General features: G+C 35.5%; 1 protein-coding gene across 1 annotated transcript in view; it reads right to left on the bottom strand.

Moving 5' to 3' along the window:
* XPR1 (xenotropic and polytropic retrovirus receptor 1) overlaps positions 1-12,541 on the bottom strand; it is a 92,183-nt gene that overhangs the window by 70,351 nt on the left and 9,291 nt on the right. Inside the window, exons 3-6 of the mRNA XM_008587395.1 lie at positions 7,137-7,360; positions 4,252-4,401; positions 3,900-3,983; positions 1,622-1,703 (exon numbers count right to left, since the gene is read on the bottom strand). Of these exons, the coding sequence (XP_008585617.1) occupies positions 1,622-1,703; positions 3,900-3,983; positions 4,252-4,401; positions 7,137-7,360 (540 nt within the window). The remainder of the gene's footprint in view (positions 1-1,621; positions 1,704-3,899; positions 3,984-4,251; positions 4,402-7,136; positions 7,361-12,541) is intronic.

Raw genomic sequence — 12,541 nt, 5'->3', positions numbered from 1 at the left:
GTCTCTCTGCTCTCTCTGCTTCCACCACCTTGCAATGTGAGACCGCTGGGTTGCTGTCACCATCACCGGATGGACTTTGGACGTCCCAGCCTCAGAAACTGTAAGCAATAAATGNATTAAAAATGGTGGTCAGGGGCATGGTTCTGAGAAGAGAGAGTAGAGTCTGTCTTTCTCTCTCTCTTGGTCTCTCTGCTCTCTCTGCTTCCACCACCTTGCAATGTGAGACCGCTGGGTTGCTGTCACCATCACCGGATGGACTTTGGACGTCCCAGCCTCAGAAACTGTAAGCAATAAATGTCATTTTTCTTTATAAGTCACCCAGTCTCAGGTATTCTGTTATAGCAACACAAAAATGGACTAATACAGAAGCCATAAATGGATTTTCAATAGGATAATGAAGTCTAATTCACATTTTAAATAAAACTGGTGGCTGTAAGGACGCAGAGACAAGTTCAGAGGCCACTGTAGTATATAAAACAAAAAATGGTTGTTTAGACAAGCATAGCACTGGTGGAGGTGGTAAGAGGTTGTCAGATTTTGAACATATTTTGAAGACAGAGAAACAGAATTTGCTGATGGATTATAGATGGAGTATGAGGGAAGAGAGAGGCTAAAAGCTTTTGGCTTGAGAAATTGGATGAAAGGTGATGCCATATGGAAGAAAAAAGCATATCTAGAGGTAAAAATCAAGGTTTCTTTTGTCTGTGGAAGTTTGCCTTAGACATCCAAGTAGCTGATCAGATGTCATTCAGAGAAGAAAGGATATATGTTTGGGAGTCATTAACGTATAGATGATATTTATTCACTTGAATAAGACTGCATAGGTAGGAAATAAATGTAGACAGGAGATTAGAGAATGGAGCCTAGCAGTACTTCCCAACATTTCCATGTCACAAAGAGCAATAAAGCCAATAAAGGAGACTGGGGAAGAAATTTAATAGGAAAATCATCAGAGTGTGGTTTTCCCAAAACCAATCTAAGAAAGTGTCTCAAGAAGTAGTGATCAATATATATCAATATATATTACTGAGGGATATATCAAGTTCTTTGGAGGTTTAGTAAGATTATGTCTCCCTTGCTGTTATATCATTTCTTGATGTTGGGAGTGCAGTTGCTTCTAACAATCCTTTCTGCCTCTTTCTGACTTTTAACTTCAACAGAATATGAAATTGTATAACCAAACTTCTTAAAACTATATGAAAAGTAATTGTAAGTAGGTTCTGGAAAGTATGTGGGAGTGTCTCCAATAAGCAAAGTGAATGAGCTTTAGTGAATGAATTCTGCAACATATCCTCATCTGTGATCAAGAGAGCTGAGTTTCTTGATAACTGAACTTTGAAAAAGTCTGAAGAAGTTATATACATAAAAACTGGAAAATTATGGAGAATAAGAGGTCATACACTAGCAATGTTTTAAGGGATAACTATACTCAAAGAGAAAAACAAACAAAACAAATGACCAAAAAGCCCACATTGTTAGTAAGAACAAAAAACTTAACTCTGACAGATTTCTCTTTCAGTAGCTTTGGTAGTTGCATGCTTGATTCCTTACGGAGGTTCAAACAGAGTATGACACAGGCATATTAATAAGAATAAATTAATTCAAAATTTAAACCACTTACCGGCAAGCACAAGGGTAATATTCAGTACAATGAATATTCCACAAAACAGGCCAACTCTAAAAGTAGTCCAGGCTGGTGCAGGCTATGGACAGAAAAATAGCACTTTTGGTATAGGACAAATAGCACTTTTGGTATAGTGAGCACATTTAGTATATGTTGTAATAAATCAGTAGTACAAGCCTCAAAGATCCACCATGAAAATAATATTTTATGATCTGAATTTTTATAAATCTGAACCAGAGAATCATCTTTTATCATCTTGTAATACTAGAATAGAGTTGCCAGTTAATCGAATTCTTTTATGGTAATCTGAGTTATGACATAAGATTATAATCTTAGGCACCTAATTACATATACACTGAGTATTTTTTTTATAAGAAAGATTTGAGATGTAATTTTATTTTTACAATTTATACATCTTTAAGTTTTGTAAGTCAATATTACTCAGAGTTTACATAAATGATACTATAAATAACAATGAAAGACAATGGTAAAAATAAGAAGACATCTTCTAATAATACCTATACTATTATACTGAGGTAATTGAAAGTGAATTTTTCAAAATATACTGGAGATTCTCAAGAGACTGTTACAACAGAATCTCCAGAGTGTGGAGGTTAACAATATATTTTTCTATATTATAATCTAACTTTATATTTAGAACTGATTTTTAAAACTACTATTTTCTAAAATAAATTATATAATGTGCCTGAGATTTTAAATGTAAAAGAATGAGAAACACAAATAATAATACTATGTACTTAAATATTTGCTATGAATGTTATAAAAATTTTTGTTGCTGTTGTTAGAGGTGATATTACTTCAGTTATTTTAAATGTTTTCCAATGTGGTTATACCATTTTATCTTCCACCAGCAGCATATAAGAGAGTCCCTGTTCTTTCAACATTTAACATGATTAAACTTTTTAATTTTAGTCATTTTAACAGGTGTGTATTATCTCATTGTGGTTTTAATTTGCATTCCCCTGCTGCCTAATGATATTGAACATCTTGGCACATGCTGATTTTTCACCTGTACGTATCTGATGGAGTGTTAATTCAGGTCTTTTGCCCATTTTAAAATTGAGTTATTTTGTTATTACTGAGTATTGGAGTTCTTTATATATTCTAGATACAAGTCCTTTATCAGATATGTTTTAGAAATATTCTCTCCTAATCTGTTTCCATTTCATTCTCTTAACAGTGTCTTTTTTAAAGAGCAGAGACTTTTAACTTTGATGAAGTGCTTTGGATGTCATTTCTAAGAAATCTATGCATAACCCAAAGTTTTGTAGCTTTCAATATAACAGTCTTGCATAACTTTTGTCAGAATTCCTACCATTTCATATTTTGATGGTATTACAAAAAACATTGTTTTAAAAAAAATTTTTTTTTTTTTTTTGTCTTTTTTTGTGTCCGGCAACGGATCGCAACCCTCAGTGTCGCGCCCGTACCAGACCGGGACCGGCAACGGGATCGCAACCCTCAGTGTTGCGCCCGCACCTCGCTCAGCCAGTGAGCGGGAACCAGTCTGTATGTGGGATCCGAACCCTCGGTGGAAGCGCCGCTGCGCTCCCAAGCGGCGCACTGTAGCAGTGTGCCACCGGGTCAGCCCTTGTTTTAAAATTTTTTGATATCCAATCGTTCTTGCTGTTATATAGACATAAAATTGACGGCGCACTGTAGCAGTGTGCCACCGGGCCGGCCCTTGTTTTAAAATTTTTTGATATCCAATCGTTCTTGCTGTTATATAGACATAAAATTGATTTTTATATACTGATCTTATATTCTGCAACCTTGCTAAAGTCATTATTAGTTCTTTTATTAGGTTGTGGAAACTTATTGATTTCAATTCCGCTGTGGTCAGAAAACATATTTTGTATGATTGAAATCCTTTTAAATTTATTGAGACTTGTTTTATGACACAGAAGATACCATTTAATAAATGCTTTTTTTTAGCATAACTGCTGTGTTTTGGATGAAGTTATACACATTTGAACACCCCATATCATCAAAAAAAAAAAATCTCATTTTAATCATTTGATAAGAACAAGGAGTTAGCATGTCAATAATAATAGGAGAGGGAATACAGGAAGACATTACAATTTATTGTGAAGTGAAATCTGGCATCTAATTTTTTAAAAGCTAAATAACAATAGCAACAACTACTTTAAAACTTTGGCTAGAATTTTTTTTAAAGTAATAAAAACCAGTGAAACAGATTGTGTTGATTATTAAATAGGTAAAACCAAACAAACTGCTGGCAGCAAACACTAACCTGAGCAGCTCCCAAAGGGGGGACACGTAAACGCTTCATAGCCTTTTGTCTGTCACCATCTTCAAGTTCATTGGTCACTACAGCCTAGAAAGATAAGTTATTAAATTCTGACATAGGCTATACTAAACTTGAGTGATGTATAAGTAATTTTGTACCATTTATATATATGATATTCTTATAACCTCTTGGTGAATGTATACTTATAAAGCAAAAGAAAAAAATCACAAATGACACTACATGTATTCAAAGCTGCAAACTATGTACAAAGGAGAACAGAAATGAGGAATTATTTCTCTATAATAAGACATGAATATTATTGAAAATGTGTTGTAAATAAGTGGGATTATTGCACCTCAGTTTCAGAGATAAGCTGGTTGATTTTCTTGCATGTATAAAACGGGGCCACTTCTACATGAGCCACTCGCCAATCTGCTCCACGACATGTTTCCAGAATCTTGTCATGCTTTTTAAGGATTTTTCGAAACCCTGTAAAATTCAGGTTCTACAGAAAAAATGAGAAACACATCTATAATTTCTACCACCATCAAAGAAGATGAAAAATAATAAGCACCAAGCATTGACATAGGTGACTGGACAAAGTTTGAGAACACAGGAAAATGGCAATACTTTCATAAAAGCATTCACTTCTAAAAGTGTGAGATTCTTCTTATTTCATGTATTCATTTCAAGGTAGTGTGCTGTCAGCAGCAACAACAAAAAAACCCTTAAACTATGAACTCTATTATTTCTCTTCCAAGTAAATTAATGGAAGTCCTAAACTTAAAACATTCTAATTTCCATTTTTCTATGTACAATGACTCTCAAAATATCTAATTTATATTATTTTGCTGCTCTGGTCAAAACAATATTTTCAAAAAATGTTCTGCATTTATCATTCAATGAACACATTTATTTAATTCTTTGCTTTTTGAAGGACTGGTATAGAAATTCATTGCTGCCCGTTACCATGCAAGCATGTATGCACCAGCAAGAAAATGGAAGATCATCCAGTTCTATTAACTTTCATTTTCCTTCCATTCATTCTGTCTGGGGATAGAAATGCAAAGAAGACTCAGCAAAAAAGAAAAAGTGATCATACTTATATGGTTTAGCTGAAAATGGGTAGGAACCCCTACTTTTCCTGAATTTCTACAATATGAAAATACTATACTTTTCTACATTCTCAAATTCTGTTGTGCTTTGCTCAACATGCAAAAAAGCAGAAAACTGCAGATTCAAGGTTGGATCTATAAACTGGAGATCTCCCAATAGATCACATATCCCCATCAGTAAAAAATAGAATACTCACTCTAAAATAGGCTTTGTTTTTGCTTACTTGCTTATAGTTTTTTCCCTCATACTTTAATATATAATCATAAACACTTCTTGGGGTGTGTACACGATGACTTGGAGACAGGTTTTAGTCAATTTTCCTTTCTCCCTCATCTCAAAGTAAATGTATTCTTATAGAATAGACAGCTCCAAAGAATAGAGCATAGAGCAGAACTTTTATTAATAACTGTTTGTTTTCCTAAGGAGCTTTTTATAATGGTCCAAAAAAAAAGTTGCTGGGAAAATTAATAAAATAAAATTTAACAAGGGTATTTCCCTATAACACACAAGAATAGTTAAAGAACGACAAAATGCTAATGTTTTTATAACATTACAGGAAAGAGAAAATACATTTTGTTTCTTTTAGAAGTTAAATTATAAAGCTAGGGAAGAATTTCAAAGCAAAGGATATATACACACATATATACATACATAGATATATATAATATAATTACTTTTCTACCAAATTATTTTCCAACTGGGTTCTTCTTTGAATGATAAAAAAAAATTGATAAAATATTAAATCACCAAAGAAAGAATTATGAAAGGGAAAGATGAAAATAAGTACATACATTAACAACTTAGATTACTGCAGATATAGGACTTTAATTACTTTTTATTTTAAAATTCTGGGGCTGGCCAGTTAGCTCACTTGGCAGAGCGTAGTGCTGATAGCACCATGTCAAGGGTTTGGATCCCCATACCAGCCAGCTGCCAAAAAAACCCACAAAAATTCTAATACTTACCTTGTAATACTTTTGTTGTGTATATGGTATATTACTCTATGATGATCCTAACCACTAATTATAAGTAATAATCACAAAAATAAAATGGAAAAAAATAGTGCATAAGGTCTCTCTAGAAATTAGGGAGATACTTTTGCTTACTTAAATGTTTATTACTGAACAAATAATTTGTTTTTCAATTAAGTTCTTTATATGTAGATTTAACTATGTAAACAAACCTATAAAGAATTACAAGTAAGTGAATGCCGTATATTTCCATAATCTTGCATACATGGAAGTATGACTTTTTCAGATTGGGTTTTAAAAATACTGAGTGATGTATCATAATAGCTTAGATTTTCAGTCTCTACAAACATTTGCTATGACCTAATTTCTCAAGATTTTTTTTTTTTTTTATTGAACAAATAATTTGTTTTTCAATTAAGTTCTTTATATGTAGATTTAACTATGTAAACAAACCTATAAAGAATTACAAGTAAGTGAATGCCATATATTTCCATAATCTTGCATACATGGAAGTATGACTTTTTCAGATTGGGTTTTAAAAATACTGAGTGATGTATCATAATAGCTTAGATTTTCAGTCTCTACAAACATTTGCTATGACCTAATTTCTCAAGATTTTTTTTTTTTTTTAAATACAGTTGTATTGCTGTATGTGGACAAAAAAATGGGAAGTATTCTTTTGGTGGCAAGTTGAAAGGATCTTTTGTTTTATGCATTAGTTGCAGAAAAGTTAACTGTCTGATTGCTTTTAAACAAATTTTACTACTGGTTAGGAGGAATATAAAAGCTGTTACATAGACAACAATGGTTGGGTTGGCATGTATTCCTTATTTCTACTCATCACTACCAGAGCTGCCTCTAAAAATCAAAAGCAAACTAGTCTTTGAGTCAAGAGTTATCCTTGAATATTGTATATGTTTTTTAGAAAACTAATCTTCAAGAACGGAAGTCTTGTTAACATTGTTTTGCTGTCTCTGATACATAGTTTTTAACCAAAAGAATCTCTGAAATCACAATAAGATCCCCAAGAATAATGACATGCTAAGGATTTTCCTTTTTGGATTGACCTCTTAGTACAGTTCAAGGTGATTCCACTTATTGGAATTTCTCATTTACTTAAAAGTGCTATTCTCCAGTGTAAGAATCCAAGTACCTGATAGTTCTGCAGCAGGATAAGACTGAGGTAGAACTCGCTGAAGGCCAGTTTAAGGTCTTTAATGTTCCTATGTTGAACACGTTCTTCATGGGACAGGTGAAAGACTGGCTTTCTGCGTTGTCGCAGCGTAGTAACACCAGTGCTTTCTTTCTGAGCATCCAGTGATGACTGAAGTTCATTCTGAAGTGTAGCAAACCTGCGCTGAGCCTCTGCGAGCTTCTCTATAAGAAATACAACAGAATTGTCAAATCAGTAAGATAAAAAAACTGGTAAAAGTTCTCACTGACTTCTGAATTTTTACTAATTATTCTAGTCTGCTTCCCTAGGATTTTGAGGGAAAAAATGTTACACGTAATATTTAGAACTGGATACAAAAAAAATTATGGTGTAACACTCTCATTCTAACCCATACTTTTCTCCCCACAAAACCTCAAGTGTACCCTTTCTTTTTACAGATGAAGAAATAAAATATAAAGAGATACTAAGAGTGAGAATGTAAAATGGTACAGCTGCTCTGGAATTTGGAAAAACATTTGGCAGTTCTCAAAAGGTTAAACATAGAGTTACCATATGATTCAGCAATTCCTAAGAGAATAAAAACTATGTTCACACAAAAACCTGTACACAAGTTTGTATTCATGATAGATGAAAAGTGGAAACAACCCAAATGTCCATCAACTGATGAGAGAACAAACGAATGAATAAACAAAAAATATATATAAAATGGAATATCAGCCGTAAAAAAGAACAAAGTACTAATTCATGCTACAACAAAGATGAACCTTGAAAAGATGTTAAGTGAAAGAAGCCAGACACGAAACATCCCATATCGTATGATTCCATTTATATGAAATATTCAGAATAGGGAAATCTATAGAGATGAAAAGTAGATTAGTGGTTGCCACAGGCTGGGGGAGAAGTGAAAGGGGGAGTAACTGCTAATAGGTACAGGGTATGTTTTGGGGATGACGATGTTCTGCAATTAGACAGTGATGATGACTGTACAACTTTGTGAATATATTAACAACCACTGAATTGCATACTTTAAATGGGTAAATTTCACGGCATGTGAATATCTCAATTAAAAAAATGCTATTTAGAAATGTTTCTGGTTATACACTTTACTGCACTTGGGCTTTAGATTTTTAATCTGCTGTACTTCACATTTCACCACATTACTTCTCCAAGATAGATGTTACAATAAGAGACTAAGATGGGCAAATTATGTGTTTAAAAAATTAAGTCTACCTGGACATTTATGTGTTTGTGTTGAACATACATTTAAAAATAGTTACTTTGTAACTTTTCTCCCAAGGTCACAATTTTGTACATTGGAACCAGTCAATCTGGTGTTCAAATACTTGCCTCACTAACTGGCTGTATAATTTTAGTAAAGTTTTTTTTCTTTCTTTTAACTTTCTCAGCTTTTCATAGATAAAATAGAGACAATACCAACTCCCTCATAAATTGGTTGTTAAGATTAAATGAAATGATGTGTAGAAAATGCCATGGGACATAGTTAGCACTGAATAAATGATGATAATAATTACACAATAATAATAACAAAGTATTATTTACAACTCATCCTTTCTCAAGGTTCTCCCCTTCTTTGCTCTGTATACAGCTATAGTGTCTTGTCTTCCTCTAACCTTTAGCATTTTTGTCTCGTCTGGCACTGCTTCTTCATGATTCACTACTCTCGCTTTTTCTTAGAGAAATTACTTCTATAGGATGCTTCCAAGATTCACCTCTATCCTTAATCATTTACATGACCTTCATTTTCTTACCTTTGATAATCTATTTCTTCTTGTATGTCCTATGATCTCAAAATTGTATTCAAAACCAAAATCACATTTCCATTCCACTTTCCAAATAAACTTTATCCATCTATGTGTGTCCAACCATATGGGGTCTACTTTAAGCTCCTTAAGACCACTCTTATCCCTTTCCATCTCCAGCACCAACTACATCCCCCTGAGGAGACCCAGAAAATACTCTCTTCACTAAAGCATATAGAAATACATTAGTGAAGAGAGCACCTGCATCCTTGAAAAGCTCTATGTTTGCTCTCCATTGCAGGCCAGGGATGGTCATGAGAGATGTATCCATTGAGATGGGGTCTCTGATTTCAGTGGAGGTGAAAGGATCCTGGAACAGAAAGGCCAGAAGGCAGCACTTAACCATCAAAACAAGGTGGGTACATTTACCATAAAAGTCAAAAGGCAAATCAGTAATCAGAATGTTTTTGCCCACAGATTTTGGCTGTGATTAATTGATCATGGTTATCCTTAGAAATGAGATAAAGGAGCAGCCTACTAGAATATTGCTTAATTGATGTGACAGAAAAACCTCCAGGTCTGGTGGTAAAACTTGATTTTAGTCACCACAATGGAGAGTTACAACCTCTTACCTCATTCCCAGATCTAAGCTACTTCACACACCTAGAGGCTGAAGGCTCCCTTTTGGATGGTTTCTGCAGTACTGCCACAAGTATATACTGTAAATCCTCCTCCAATCTTTCTTCAAAGAGCCTAGAGGGCATTTACTAGAGTGATGGTATACTGGGGGATAGGAAATAATCTAGGCTTTCCAAGGACTACCAGACATTGGCTTTCATATTAGTTTCGTACCGTTGTATAACAAATTACCACAAACTTAGATGCTTAAACAAACCCCATTTATTAGCTCACAGTTTTGTAGAAGTCTGGGCATGAGATGGCTAAGTTCCCTGTCAGGATCTCATAAGGATAAATTGAAGGTGACAGCTGGGCTTCTTTCTCATCTGGAGCTTGGATTCCTCTTTCAAGCTCATCTGATTGGGGGAGAACTCAGATCTTTGTAGTTGTTAAGACTGAGGTCCACATTTCCTTGCCAGCTGTTCGGGTCTGCTTTTAGCTCCTAGAGACCACTTACCCCTCTCCATCTTCAATGTCAGCAACAAAGAAACTTCCTCGTGTCAAGTACCTCTCTTGTGCTTTAAATCTTTTTCCTCAGGAATAGCTCAGTACCTTTTAAGAATTCATCTGATTAGGCTGGGCTCACCTGGGATTCTCCCTTTTCTAAAAGTCAACTGATTTGTGACTTTAATTAATCTGCAAAATTCTTCACAGCAGCACCTAGGTTAGTGCTTGACTGAATAACTGGGAGAAGTTATGTGTACGCCAAGGCAAAGGGATCTTGAAGGCCATCTTAGTATTATGCCTACAATAGCTCTGAACTGATGCAAATTTCTGGAGACTGAAAACACCACTGTGGTCCAGCAATCAAACTGTATATTTATGAAGTTCACATGATAGATGGAATATCTGCCCAGGTTTGACTCTGAGCAGACCCAGTTGATCCACAGACTTACCCTATGATTACTTTCTGGAAGTTCCAGGAGCTTCCTCTTATGAGGATAGAACTGTAGAGATTAGTGCCACCATCAGAGACTTGAAAGACAAAGGGATGGTGATACACATCACATACCCATTTAACTTCATCTGTTTACTCTGTGCAGAAGATGAATGAATCTTGGAGAATGACTGTGGGTTATCATAAACTTAACCAGGTGGTCTCTCTGATGGCAGCTGCTATTCTCGATATGGTATCTTCACTGGAGCAAACCAATACAATTGCTAGCACCTGGTATGCAGCTACACATCTGATAATGCAGCTATTTACCAGGCAGCAAAGAGCACAAAGCCCCACATGTGGAACCATTCCCCATAGGGATGGGCCAGCTACCTAGGGGCAGTTTGATTGTATTGGATATCTTCTATTATGCAAGGGGCAGAGATTTGTACTCTTTGGAATAAATGTATTCTTGATATGGATGTGCCTTCCCTGCCCATAATGCTTCTGCTAGTGTCACCATCTCCTGGAATGCCTTAACTACTATCATGGTATTCCACATAGCTTGTTTCTGATTAAGCAACTCATTTCACAGCAAAGGCAGTAAAGCAATGGAGTCATACCCACAGAACAAAATGGTCTTACAACATTCCAAAAAATAGATGGCCTAATAAAAAAGCTTACTAAAGATGAGTTAGTAGACAAAACTCTGAAAAGATGGGGTTCTATCTTACAGGATGCAATAATGAGACCATTATATGGTGCTGTCTCCACCACAACAAAAATACAGGGTCTAGGAATCAAGGCGTGGAAGTGGGAGTGACTCTTCTCACTACTACACCTAATAATCCACACACATAATTTTTGCTTCCCAGCTCACAACTTGAGCTCTGACTGTTGGTTAGTCCTCAAGGGGGAAATGCTTCCGTCAGAGGAATACAACAATGATTCCACTGAATTGGAAGATGACACTGCCACCTGGACATTTTAGAGTTCTTATATCACTGAACCAATAGGCCAAGGAGGGGTTTACTGGTTAAAGTGACTGATCCTGATTACTAAGGTAGAAGTGAGTTGCTGAAAACATTAGGAGCAAGGAAGACTGTGTCTGGAACTCAGAAGACTCTTTGGAATACTTCCTATTACTTCCATAACCAATAACATATGGTAATAAAAAAGTATAGCTATCAAAAAAAGAACTATGGAGGATTCAGACTACTCAGGAATTAAAGTCTGGGTCATCCCACCCAGTAAACAACCCTAGCCATTTGAGGTTCTGGCTGAGGGCAAAGGAAATATGGAACGGGTAGTGGAAAAAGAAAGTCACAGTTATCAGCTATGGCCTCTTGACCTTTGTGCTTTGTCTCTTACTTGCTTTGTCTCTTACATCTTTCATATTTTATTCTCTTTATCTCTTTGTTTTGCATTCTGAATAAATTTTTCAGCTCTGTCTTCCAGTTTATATATTCTCAAGTTCTATTTAATACACAGTTTAATCCATATATTAACATTAATTTCAGTGATTATATTTTCGTTTTTAAAAGTTCTAATAGGTTCTTTTAAAAATATGCCTTGTTGGGCCGGCCCGGTGGCACACTGCTACAGTGCGCCGCTTGGGAGTGTGGCGGTGCTCCCGCCGAGGGTTCGGATCCCACATACAGACCGGCCGCTCACTGGCTGAGCGACGTGCGGGTGCAACACCGAGGGTTGCGATCCCGTTGCCGGTCCTGGTCTGGTACGGGCGCGACACTGAGGGTTGCAATCCGTTGCCGGTCACGAAAAAAGACAAAAAGGAAAAAAAAAAAATGCCTTGTTAATCTTAATGGTTTCCTGTTCTTCGCTTTGTTCTTTGTCCTTTAAAGAGGGTTCTAGTACCCTCCCTCTTTAACATCTTTGATCATATTAAACATATATTTTACTATTTACCTGATAATTTTGTATATTTTACACAGCATTTTAGTGTTTTTATTTTGTTTTTCAGGCGGCTGGCTGGTACAGGGATCCGAACCCCTGACCATGGTGTTACAAGGCAACACTCTTACCAAATGAGCTAACCAGCCAGCCCGCTA

Source organism: Galeopterus variegatus, unplaced genomic scaffold (genome assembly GCF_000696425.1).
Source record: "Galeopterus variegatus unplaced genomic scaffold, G_variegatus-3.0.2 Scaffold4365, whole genome shotgun sequence".
In the NCBI taxonomy this organism is placed as follows: domain Eukaryota; kingdom Metazoa; phylum Chordata; class Mammalia; order Dermoptera; family Cynocephalidae; genus Galeopterus; species Galeopterus variegatus.
Note: the sequence above shows the minus strand (reverse complement) of the source record. Positions and strands in the feature narration are given on the sequence as shown.